This window comes from Limulus polyphemus, unplaced genomic scaffold (genome assembly GCF_000517525.1).
Source record: "Limulus polyphemus unplaced genomic scaffold, Limulus_polyphemus-2.1.2 Scaffold979, whole genome shotgun sequence".
NCBI lineage: Eukaryota > Metazoa > Arthropoda > Merostomata > Xiphosura > Limulidae > Limulus > Limulus polyphemus.
The window spans coordinates 285,595-299,511 of record NW_013666589.1 but is presented as its reverse complement, the minus strand read 5'-3'; the positions used below and the strand labels follow the sequence as shown (position 1 = coordinate 299,511).

At 34.1% G+C, this 13,917-nt stretch overlaps 1 protein-coding gene across 1 annotated transcript in view; it reads right to left on the bottom strand.

Moving 5' to 3' along the window:
• The window catches only part of LOC106461526 (synaptogenesis protein syg-2-like), a 154,983-nt gene that overhangs the window by 11,783 nt on the left and 129,283 nt on the right, over positions 1-13,917 (bottom strand). The window contains exons 9-14 of the mRNA XM_022388521.1: positions 10,321-10,457; positions 8,722-8,875; positions 7,823-7,881; positions 5,549-5,792; positions 3,325-3,633; positions 2,251-2,529 (exon numbers count right to left, since the gene is read on the bottom strand). Coding sequence (XP_022244229.1) covers positions 2,251-2,529; positions 3,325-3,633; positions 5,549-5,792; positions 7,823-7,881; positions 8,722-8,875; positions 10,321-10,457 — 1,182 coding nt within the window. The remainder of the gene's footprint in view (positions 1-2,250; positions 2,530-3,324; positions 3,634-5,548; positions 5,793-7,822; positions 7,882-8,721; positions 8,876-10,320; positions 10,458-13,917) is intronic.

The window sequence follows — 13,917 nt, the reverse complement described above, 5'->3', positions numbered from 1 at the left end:
CAAGACAAAATGAAGCCAGATAAAAAAAATATTTCAGACGAAAGTATAATTATCTGTTGCTTAATTATCTCTCGTGCAGATTGTAATGCAATAGATTTTTAATTCATACTAACAAGAAGTTTGTACTTCAACAGTATTTACATAAAACCAGATTATGAATTAAATACAACCAATTTTATAAATATATATATATATATATGTACTCACACTTATCTTTGTAAGATATATTTACTGTAATAAATTAGTGAATCCATAAGTATCTTTATATCCTTAAGTTAAATAACAATAGATACGCATCATTCAGTCTATATCGTTTAGCCAAGTTATATGTATGTGTATTGTTTTTCCTTTATTTTACTTGCTAAATGTTAACCAGTGGGATGTAATAAAATGTTACATAAAACGAATACAAGTAAAATAAATCAGTCAATCTGAAAACAACATTCAAATAGCCACGTCAAAATAGATGAGAATTGTAAGATTCTTCAATAATCAAATCGGCCTGAATCGTCAACGTTAACAAGCTTATACTGAATGAGATGTTAAAAAAGTATTTGTGTCGTCTTGTAGGATTTTCATGTGAAGGTGTTTCATGCTGGAATTTAAAACAGCTTATGTTACCTTTTAAAAATATATTATCCTGACACTGAAAAAAAAATTAAAGTATTCTGATAAGTTTTCTCGCCTTTCTCCTACAGTAGCTGTTTGTAAGATCTTAATTTCTTATTTGTTATCGTTTACAAAACATGTACAAGAATGTGAGGATATCGAGAAATACGAGTTTATTTTTGTAGATTTAAATGATCGTGCCACCCTTTCAGCCGTGGGGGCGTTATAATGTGATTGGCCAATCCCACTATTTGTTGGTAAAATAGTAGCCCAAGAGTTGACAATGGGTGGTGATGACTAGCTGTTTTCCGTTTAGACTTTCACTGCTAAATTAGGGACGGCTAGCGCAGATAGCCCTCGTGGAGCTTTTCGCGAAATTCAAAACAAACCAAAACTGATTGTGGTAGTAATGTCAACTCAGGTAGCGTAAAAACTCCACATCTTAAGTTATAAAGATTGCTCGAAACCTCTAAGTTTTATACATTTTTTATTCTGCAGTTTTGTTAGCTATGTCATTTCTAAAAACAAAATGTACGTAAGATCAATAAGTTTCGTAAACTGGTTTCAGCCCAACTGCCCTTTAAAGGTGGTCTTTCCTGCTGGACCAATCAAATAACTATTTTTGATAAACACGTTTTACTAAGAGACACTGGGCAGGGCGTGTTACAATGATCAACGTGTTCTAACTGTGAATATGGAGATTTATTGTTCGAATCCTGCTGTCGTAAAAATGTGCTCAGCACTTTGTGACCGTGGGTTTGCTAAAAAGTGACAGTCAAATCCCATTATTTGGTCAGATAAGAGTAGCTCAAGAGGTGATGGTAGGTGCTGTTAATTCGCTGCCTTCTCTCTGGACTATCATTTCAAAATTAGGAACACCTACGTGCAGATAGCCGTTGTGTGGCTTTGCGAGAAAATTATAAAACAAATTAACTAATATAAGAAAGAGTTCGTTAAGACTAACGTATATTCATTGTGTGATTGAATTTCAACAAGTTTGTTTGTTTTTTGAATTTCGCGCAAACCTACACAAGGGCTATTTGCGCTAGCAGTCCCTAATCCAGAAGTGTAAGACTACAGGAAAGGCAGATAGTCATTACCATCCACCACCAACTCTTGGGCTACTCTTTTACCAACGAATAGTGGGATTGACCGTCACATTATAACGCTCCCACGGCTGAAAGGACGAACATGTTTGGTGTGACGGGGATTCGAACCCGCGACCCGCAGATTGCGAATCGAGCGCCCTAACCACCTGGCCATGCTGGGCCGAATTTCAAACACAGAATCATTGAATAAATTTTCAGTTATAGATAAATTAAATATACTAACACACCATACGTTGTAAACACTGATGTCGCTTCCAGCCACCATTACAGTTATTTGTGTTTTACATATAAAAGGTAGAAAAAATAACGAAATATCAAATAAGAAATCATGGTTCAATAGATTTTTAGAGAATGGGGTAAAACATTTTTAATATTGTAATGTTCGGGAATCTTTCTTCAGCTTAACATTTTTGCACTTGTTACCAAAATGAGCCATTGTGTTAATATAACCATATTTAACCGAATTTGACATGATTATAAGTGATTGTAATAAGTACCAAGCATACAGATGATATCCGACATGGTTACTCACACATCACAATAACTTCGACGTCCATCACATCTGTTTGGCCTATTCCATTAAAGGCTTTACATTCGTATTTTCCAGCTGCTTCTCTGGTCACGTTTAACAGTTCCAGGAGTGATCTGCCTAAAAGGAAAGACTTGCTTGGTAGTTTCTTTGACGATCCATGTTTATTCCAGATTACAGTTTTGTGTGTTATAGGATTAGCTTCTATCCAGCATTCCAAGATAACGTTCCCTCCTTCAGTAACCCTCTGGTTCTCGGTTAAGTTAAGAATTATAGCCGGATCTGAAAATATACAACCTGTAATTTAATATACAGCTACTATGTTTCAGGCTTTCTCAGAGGAAACATTTTCCGTCCTAAAGTGTTACCTTACGTTGATCAAGAGGTTTAATTGTTTGTTATTTGTTTCAAGATAGACGTTCCTTTCAAACTTAATGAATGCTTAAAGAAATAACATACTGATGCAATCATTTGTTCAGTTAGAATAAAAATTAAGAAGCTTTTCAGATACACAGACTCTAATTTAACAGCCTGATACTTATTCATATATTTCGTTCATATCAAAATATAGATTCTTATCAGAGAAAAGTGAATACGTATTATTTCCATTTTTCATTGACAGTGTAAAATTATTATCTGATCTTATTTTGAGAATTATCCAATTATATATTAGTGTAAAATTATTATCTTATCTTATTTTGGGAACTATTTAATTAAATATTAGTGTAAAATTATTATCTTATCTTATTTTGGGAACTATTTAAAAAATATTGGTGTAAACTTATTATATTATCTTATTTTGGGAACTATCCAATTAAATATTGGTGTAAAATTATTATATTATCTTATTTTGGGAACTATCCAATTAAATGTTGGTGTAAAGTTATTATCTTATCTTATTTTGGGAATTATCTAATTAAATATTGGTGTAAAATTATTATCTTATCTTATTTTGGGAACTATCCAATTAAATGTTGGTGTAAAGTTATTATCTTATCTTATTTTGTGAATTATCCAATTAAACATCAATTAGACAATTTCGGAAGAACAAAATATTGAATCGTATTCAACTCCTACACAAAACATTGAACTCTACTGTGGCATTCGATGATCCTTCAGTATTCTGAGCGACGCAGAAATAGTTCCCTGAATCTTTCCGAGTCGTTTCTCGGACGTGAAGCACAGGCCCTTCTGCTCTCATTCGCGGAATTACAATGTAACCGTTTTTTCTTGTTAAAGTCATTTCCTGAGCAGGAACACGAACACCGCCTCGAAACCAGTAGTACGTGATTACATTGGGATTACCTATAGCTGACACATTGACAGCAAATGACTCGCCTTCTAAGACAGAAACGTGCTTTAGTGGCTCCAAAAACTCCGGTTTGTCTGCAGAAGAAAAAGGTGAAATATCTTATTGTGATCAAAACTTTGCGATATCTATACAATCAAACGATTGGGTTATGAACATATCAACTGTATTTATAGCTTTTATGATTTTGTATAACGTTTTCATTATCATTTAGAATGTTACATAGAAAGTACCTCCGTGTCTAATAAAACGATAATAATATCATTAACTTTCTCATTAGTTCATAATAACAAAACTTAAGAATTGTATGAGATCTAATAATAATAATAAAACAACATTTTTTTTCATGTTATAAATTCGATATAACATGATTCTCTATGTCTAAATCTCACGTGTGAAAAGTAAAAATAATTATTAATCAGTTTAGTTTTTAATTGTTTTTTAATCCACATTTATATCCACATCCATTATGTGAAATAATTAATTATTATCATGGTCAAGATCTACGTTTTTTCTCTCAGTGCGTTTGTTGCACATTTTTTTCTTGCGTAAGGCTACACTTCGTTTTAGAAGTGATAAGTTCGAAAGAAGGTAACTAATGAGCAGCAAACTCCGTTGACTACTATTATTGTGTTGCTTCGGTTCGCGAACCATGAATCCTTGTTTGCACAATCTGGTTACGATCACCATTAAGCCAAACCAAACCAATCTCTCTTTACCAGTTAATAAACCAATTACAATCAAATATTGTATAATCTAATAACTTCAGCGATGTTTATTGAATAAAACTGATGGCAAGTACGAATATGATTTTTACAAGCTTGTTTTTTATGACATTACGGTCGCTGTGTGGGAACAAAAGGTGAAAGCTATATATATTTTTGATGTAAACAGTGCATTTGCTGTCGCTAAATCTTGTTTTCTCGAGAACTCAAACCAAAAAAAATTTAATTTAGCAAATACACAAAACTAATATTTAAATAAAATATGAGTACGTATTATAAAATCAAAGCTACGAAACTGGATACATGCGCTGTGCTCATATATAGAACGTTGAAGTTTAAGTTTAGGACTTATAGATTTTTTTTCAGAGGAGAATTGTGTTAACGATGATTATGCTTGGCATAAACACTAAAGGTTAGCTGCACAAGCTTTTCGTTTGCTAGGTGGAAAGAAACGCTGTAACTGTGTACAGGCTAGTTTTATTTCTAGTCTGTGAAATGCGCCCTTGTACGGAGCAGTAACTGGATCCTCAAGCTGTTTCAGACAAGCATGACACTGAGTTTTGCGTCACATTTTGCAATATTTATAAATTTACTCTACATTACTTGTGCTACTATTCAGTTAAATACTCGCGCGTGCTCACATCTACCTGTTTGTTTTTTCAGAAAGCGTAACGCCTTATAATCAGTAAAGCAAAAAACAGATTAATAAACAATATTCAACGTAATTTCAGGTGATCCGCTGTCATCTTTTGCTCGCTCTGTCTGTCTGTCTGTATTTCTTTCTGTGACACAATATGACTCTTATTAATAATTTGATATTCTAATATGGAACCGAAATCACAAACATATTTTCAGTTCTGTTTGGATTGGGCTGTTTGTTATTAGGCACAAAGCTACAAATGGCTATCTATGCTCTGCCCACCGCGGGTATTGAAACCCGATTTTTAGTGTTATAAGCCTTCAGACTTACCGCTGAGCCACTGGGAGGGGAGCATTCTGTCCGTCCACCTACATTTACTTAGTATGACAAGATAAGACACTTAAGAAAAATTAGACACACTAACATAAAGGTGAAATCATGCAGTTACCTAGAGCTATATTTGTCTATCTGTCCGTCCGTCTATCTGTATTTCTCTCTCTCTGACAGAATATAATACTAAAAAACAATTAGACACGATAACGTAAAACTAGAAGCTCTATATGTCCGCCCGTCCGTATTTCTTCTTATCACAAATTATAAGATATGAGAACAATTTGAGATACTAACATCGAACAGAAATGACGCATTCGTCTCGAGCTACTCTCTCAGTTACTCCATTGGAGGCTAAGCAGATGAAGGTCGCTCCATCATCTTCTGATGTAACCTTCTGTTTGAGTGAGCTGGTGGTTACGTACCCTCCAAAATTAGCTTTTTCTACCTCCACTTGATCACCAGTAATCTCTTGTTTGTTCTTTCTCCACGTTATCCGCGCTGCAGGATTACTGCTGTCGGTTGAACATCGTACCAGAATCTAACAAGTAATAACGTACTGTCTCACTGTTGTCAGATATGGAACATTAAAAATTCATATCCACCTAAACATTACGTCGCTCTTTGCTTTTATAATGCATACATATATTAGACATTTCCAGCACAATATAGATAACACTTATAATTTTCCCATTTGACTAGTAACTATTTTGTTGTTTGTTAAGCACAAAGCTACACAAGCGGCTATCTCTGTTGTGCTCACCACGAGTATCGAAACCCGGTTTTCAGCGTTATAAGTTGTCAGATTTACCATGGAGCCATGAGGGGAACGGAGGGAGGATTTCGTAACCAAGTTAAGAACTTGCTAGTTTCCAAAAGGCTTGTTTCTTTGTTTCACTTTATGATCTTTATAATAAAACCGGATCTAAGTTTTAAATCAGCTTGTATACATCATCGTGTTTGTAATTATGTAATCGACCCCTCGTGGTATGAATGTAATTACATTGTTACCTCAAGACTGTACTTTCATCAAATCTTTGTTGTTTATTTATTTGTGTTCATAAGAGAAAGAGCCCCGAAACGGCCCAGAACTTCTGCACTAGTTATGGAGTAAAAAATCCAGATGGTAAACACTCATTATTTAAGCAAGTATAGTTAATTTAGAAACGAATAAATGTGATGTTAAATAAACTGCCAATCATCGTACAAGATCCTAATTTATGCTTATTCCGTTAAAGAGATCAGTAGTTCTGAATAACGTACAAGGTGTAGTGAGATAGCCTGAATTTTTTATTTTTTTTTGATACTGTAAGTCAGAGAAATATTTGATAAGATTAGTTTGTTTGTTTGTTATAGATTTCGCGCCAAGCTACACGAGGACCATCTGCGCTAGCCGTCCCTAATTTAGGAGCGTAAGACTAGAGGGAAGGCTGCTAGTCATCACCACCCACTCTTGGGCTACTCTTTTACCAACGAATAGTGGGATTGACCGTCACATTATAACGCCCCCACGACCCCCACAGTTTGCGAGTCGAGCACCCTAACCACGTGGCCATGCCGGGCCGTGATAAGGTTAAGCTCTTTATTCTACTTAGTCCGGGAAAATCGATCTTTGAAATCAGATTTCTTAAGAATATCTCTGCGATCTCGAACGTTTTCTTTGTAATCAAATTTCAGACACAAGAAATAAAATGCGAGAGAGTAATATATTTCAAGCGAAATTTGTTCATAAGATTTGTTTGTCCAACTTAACTTCAAGTAAAAACTATCAAGTTCTTTTTTAAAGGTCGTCAATTTTATTTAGCTTAGCTTTAAGTAAAAATATTAATTTGCTTGTAAAGTCATTGGCTTGATGCTACTTTCAAAATGTAATATTAATTTGTTTGTAAAGTCATTGGCTTGATGTTACTTACAAAATGTAATATTAATTTGTTTGTAAAGTCATTGGCTTGATGTTACTTACAAAATGTAATATTAATTTGTTTGTAAAGTCATTGGCTTGATGTTACTTACAAAATGTAATATTAATTTGTTTATAAAGTCATTGGTTTGATGCTACTTTCAGTATGGAATATTAGTTTGTTTGTAAAGTCATTGGCTTGATGTTACTTTCAAAATGTAATATTAATTTGTTTGTAAAGTCATTGGCTTGATGTTACTTACAAAATGTAATATTAATTTGTTTAACTTGATATTACTTACAAAATGGAATATTAATTTGTTTGTAAAGTCATTGGTTTGATGCTACTTTCAGTATGGAATATTAGTTTGTTTGTAAAGTCATTGGTTTTATTTAAATTCGTTCAAGTATTATTATTATTATTATTATTCTAGATACAGATGCTACTTTCTGGAATTCCTAGAAATTTGAACAAAGATCTCTTTCTACCTGGTTTCTACATACAGTGTTTATAAAATATGGTGAATGAAGCACAATTAACCTATTTACTGGTTTATTTGTCATTTAGAATTGTGGTATTTTGGACACATCTAATATGTACTGCTAGCTTAAAACAAGGTTCATTGATGCAAAATACTGACCAAGTGGTATATGACAAATATTAATATTACCTCTTCTCCTGCTCGAGGTTCTGCTGGTTGGACAACAATGGACGCATTTCTAGGAGGGACTTCAGAAGCAAAATCAAAAAGAGAATTTTTTGTTTATTTATTACCTGTTTCAAAAGAATGTGATATTGAATGCATGAGATATCTCTATAAAGTTTTTACCAGATCAATAAATTATATTTCTTCAAAGTCCAAACGACTCGGTTTTCTACATAGGTATAATGTAAACAAAAGTAACGGTTGAATAAAATTCGCCATTACTCAGAATTACTAGATTTTATTGGCTTTTACTGGTGCGGAAACAGACTGATAGCTCTTTGACCACATTTTGTAGTGGATTGTACATATTAGGTTTTCCCTTATGCTGAATATTACATAAAATCAGAACTTGTGTTTTCCAATCAAAATGTCATTAAAAGGATACAATGACAAGTTACTACAAAAAAGATATAATGGAAAGTTACTACAAAGACGGATATAATGGCAAGTTACTACAAAGACGGATATAATGGCAAGTTACTACAAAGACGGATATAATGGCAAGTTACTACAAAGAAGGATATAATGGCAAGTTACTACAAAGAAGGATATAATGGACAAGTTACTACAAAGAAGGATATAATGGCAAGTTACTACAAAGAAGGATATAATGACAAGTTACTACAAAAAGAATATAATGGCAAGTTACTACAAAGAAGGATATAATGGCAAGTTACTACAAAGAAGGATATAATGGCAAGTTACTACAAGGAAGGATATCATGATAAATTACTACAAAAAAGATATAGCGACAAGTTACTATAAAGAAGGATATAATGGCAAGTCACTACAAAGAAGGATATAATGATAAGTTACTATAAAAAACGTGTGTACAGTTGAATTCTATATTTTTTTCTACCTACATCTCACAGAAAGCTTCATGAAGGCCACGAGAGGTTCAAGGGTTGCGAGATTAGTAGCTTCACACCGGTAGATGGCGCCATTGTCCTCCCGTCGTGCCTTTATCACCAAAGTACTCGATACCCCACTCCCAGTAACACGAGAAACTGTACTTATCTGTAAAATATTATCAATAAATGTAAACCATTCCCAGTCAAAACAGTTTATTGAGATATATTAAATAAATTGAAATAACTATATGACTGAGTTTATTTACATGTGGTTTTAAATTCAACTGAAAAAAACCTATTAAAATTGATCAAAATGAGAGAAAAAAAATGTAAATGTCGGTTGTGGGAATTAACAAAATGACTACGTTTATCGGTACACTATTAAAACTTGCATTTCCTGCATCTGTGTGACTTTGATAAAAATATTTAAAAATAATGACATTTGATTGTTGTTACTGAAACGAAATCTAAGAGTTACCTTTAAATTGTCATATTGAAAAAAAAAAGCAATATGTAATACAAGGTTTCACGTTGAAGCAACAGTGACGTAATAAAATCAAGCAGAAAAGCTCATAAATCATTCTTTTGTTCGTGTGGTCTATATAAAGAATTTATTAAACTGTAGACAAAGAATGCCTCTAAAAAAATCGTAAGTTACATGTCGGAAAATATACATTAGCTGCTATGTGTGGTAATTAGGATTTACTAGAGGTGGTGGCTTAAACATGTAGAATATTGGAGACTGAAAAAAATGTTACGAAGTCCAATATGAGTAGAGTTTTTATTAATTCTCAGCTTTTGTTCAGTTGTTTAACATAGTGTTCACAAACAGACAAAAATAATTGTTTTATGGAAAAAAGGAACCAGTTTTATTGGATTTTAATCTCCCATTTCCTTATTAAATGTATAACCTTTAGCGAGAATAAAAGAGAGAGAGAGAGAGAGACAGTTAGAATGAAATGTTTCCTATATGCTAAACGCATTTCAGTTGTAGTTTGAGGCTGCTTGTACTGAACACTAAGCCTAATACGAATCTAGGTAATGGGGAAAAAAACTGCCGGGTGATTTATTTCACGTGGGAACGTGGTAAATGTATTACGCTATTTAATATTGATTTAACCAACACACACGTCGAGTGAAAGATAAATATATCATTGTATTTACTACCGAAACTTAATTAAATACAATGATATATTTATCTTTAACTTGGCATGTACTTACCAAAACTTAATGTACATGCCAAGTTAAAGATGAATATATCATTGTATTTACTACCGAAACTTAATGTACACGTCAAGTTAAAGATGAATATATCATTGTATTTACTGCCGAAACTTAATGTACACGTCAAGTTAAAGATAAATATATCATTGTATTTACTACTGAAACTTAATGTACACGTCAAGTTAAAGATAAATATATCATTGTATTTACTACTGAAACTTAACGTACACGCCGAGTGAAAGATAAATATCCAATGGTATTGGATTTTTAAACTAAGCTAATTTACAGGCGTAGTAAGAAATAAATATTTATACTGAAATAGATATGATGAAATATAAATATATTATCGCTATTGTTTCTCATATTAAACTAAACTACACGACTTACCTGTTTATTTCCTCTATACCACTGAAGGGTGGCGTGGGGATTTCCTCCAAGCGAAACACAATCAAAACTCTGAATGTAATCTGTTTGCATGACCACTCCTTCAGTGTTACCTACTATTGTAGGTTGACCTGGTGGGTCTATAACGATCAGAAATATTTAGACTTAGAAATCTTACAGGATAATGAAATGACCACAATTTAATATCATATTTTTCTGTATAGCCCTGGAGAAGTTTTGTTATTCATTCTAACGTAGATAACTCTTAAAATTCAGGTTTGTACATGTGTGCAATTGGTGGACAGCGCGTCCGGCTGCGGATCGCATGGTCCTAGGTTGGATCCACAATGCTGCTAATCACGCTCTACACTTGCAGATTTGGGCGCTTTATAGCATATCCCATTATTTGGTCCAATGGGCTGGGCAAAATCATCGTGGCGGCGGATTCTGTCAACTGGCTGCTCTCCATATTGTCAGTAGTTCAAAATTAATTACAGCTATATCAATGCTCTCTGACCTGCATCGCACAAGGTGTCGTTCGGATTGGGAATTGCATTTATAGTTTTTACGTACTTGAAGATAGATGGTTGAATAGATACACGAACAAATTATCGAATTTTGTCATTAGTGCTGCAAAATTATGTTTCTTTGTGTTATGTTATCTCATTTTATGTGTTATGTTATCTCAAAACAAACGAACATGGGGGGGGTGGATTTGTAAAACGGTCTACCGTTCAATAGCATACTAAAACATAGAATACTTACATAGTTTTATCTGGTATAACCTGTGTGATCATTTCATAAATATGTTAGGTGTAATGTTGCCTGCTTTCCCCTAGTGAACAAGTCGAACAAGGAGAAAGGGCAAAACGTAGCACATTGAAGCAATATATAAATGAGTCACCAATAAACTGTTTCTCTGGTGGGTTAGCGGTGAGTTTACGGACTTACTATACCAAAAGCCAGGGTTTGATTCCTGCGGTGGACAGAGATCAGATAGCTAATTATGTTGCTTTGTACTGAAACAATCGAACCCATAAACCGGTTGCACGAGTACCCAGTTCCTCTAATTCCATGAACCAAAACAAGACGTTTAATAAATCTTTAACACATTTAGTAAAATGTGATAAATGAAAAAAAAAGAGATACAAACATGGGGAATGTACATGGTGGTGAAAAATAATTCATGTTTTATATTACCTTCATGTGGCCCTGTTGACCTCTGAGGACTTCTATAGACATCTTTTCTATTTATCAAACTCAATGACAAGGTGCTAGCTGAAAAGTTATCCAGCATGTCAGGATACGAGGAGTTATCGGCTCAGTTAATTGGGCCACATGGTGGTATTTACTTACTCGGCGTCGATTAACTGCAATATTCAATGGTATTTGGGCACTATAGGCTTATCAGAATTGGTACTTCACAGACCGCAGAACTGAATTCTAGGTCTCACAGATTAGTCTGTGCTATTTCGTTGACAATCACTATTTAGTGCTTGATGTTAACTTAAATTGTGATTGTATGTCGTGTACGTAAGTTTACTTTGTTTAGATTGGCCCCGAGAGGGATTTAACTGAAAAAGTAACTGTTTGTGTGTGTTAAACGAAGTTAAGGTAGACCAGAACTGATGAGATGGAATAAAACACAAGAGATTTAACACCACGGTGTACATTAAGTACATTAAACTTATTAAGTTTAAAAGCTATTATACTATAAAATATGTACGTTCGTTTCTAGAGAGTCTGATTTAGAACAATATAACCAATAAGTCCTGATTACTTTTCAATAACTAACTATTTAGTTCTGTAAGGCTTCATTCTCTGAAACACCAGCTCCTTCCTCTTCATTAACTCAGTGGAAAATATGAAGACTTACTTATAACGCCAATAATCAGATTTCGATATTTGTGTTGGGCACATCACAGATAGCTCATTGTGAAGCTTTTTACTTAATATTAAACACCAAATTATTTCATTTTTTTAAGGTTTGAGTGTTCCGACATTGCGAATTTCAAAACCTCCTCCGTAAAACCTTTCTCATTTCGTTTATTTCAGTTCTTATTAGCACACTTAACACAATTTGTGGAACTTGTAATTATGATCCCTGTCACACCAAACCTGTCTCACCATTTCAACCGTGGACGCGGTATAACGTGACGGTCAGTCCCACTATTCGTTGGTAAAAAGAGTAGCCCAAGAGTTGGCGGTGGGTGGTGATAACTAGCTGCCTTCCCTCTAGTCTTGCTCTGCTAAATTAAGGACGGCTAGCGCAGATAACCCTCATGTAGCTCTACGCGAAATTTAAAAGCAAACAAACACTTACAGTAAATTGCGCTTTCTGGGCAGGTGATAAGTTATCTACAATTAAGTTTTTTTTTTCTAAATTTCAGAATTTAAACTTGTTACTCTCAATATAGCTTTAAAATAAAACTCACGACTGGTGAAAGTTCGAGAAGAGTGTTAATCATAGAGTTAACTCGTTTTAACATATCGTGCTAGAGTATTATCCGAACGCTATAAGAGTAAATTTGCACTTCTTTTGTACTGCCGTGATAGCATCACACGTTTCATATAGGAGGTATTGAGGCCGTTCTAAGAATATTTAGTTCAACACGAGATGTCTGGAAATGCTGTTATTTTAACTAAAGTACTCTTCCAGGAAATCGCGTTGTTAAATTTAATATAATGTTGTTGTTTTTGTATTTCCAAACACACAGCAGTTGTTGCTAACTTCTTTAATTATGATTATTGGCAATACAGAGTGAAACTTTAACTAAGATTGTTTAGAAATGTATAAGCATTATACAACGACTGGAAAGTTACCACTGTTTTTAGTATTTAGTCGCTATTAAGGTATCTTGTATTAATAAATACTCAGGTTCGAGCAAACTATTGCTCCGAAACAAACAATAGCCCCCCAGTGGCACAGCAGTATGTCTGGGGACTTACAACGCTAGAAATCGGGTTTCGATACCCGTGGTGGGCAGAGCACAGATAGCCTATTGTGTAGCTTTGTGCTTAACTACAGACAGACAAAGAATAATTAAATTTGTACCTTTCGTAGTAAATGATTAAGCACCAACTGTATAGAACTTCTGACCCACTGAGTAAAAAGATAATTTCATTCCAAGTTATCTACCGTCTTTAGGTATTTAGAAATTCAAGTATAATGATACAATTATAACTGTAGGCTAAGATTGCCACGTGGAAGCCGAAGTGGTCTATTCTAATTAAACAAAGTTAACCTACGTCAATAATTTTACCGACTTTAAATAAGTTGTTAAATGTATCTACTATGTGTGAAATATTCTTGTTATCAAAGAAGGTGTGAAAGATTGCTTTATTTTTCTCTCTCTCTGCCTACCCACACCTCCAGACAAAATTAGTCCCCCACTAGGCCTAGACGACTTTTAGTGAATAGCGTATTTTTGATTAGTCCCCCACTAGGCCTAGCCGACTTTTAGTGAACAACGTATTTTTGATTAGTCCCCCACTAGGCCTAGCCGACTTTTAGTGAATAACGTATTTTTGATTAGTCCCCCACTAGGCCTAGCCGACTTTTAGTGAACAACGTATTTTTGATTAGTCCCCCACTAGGCC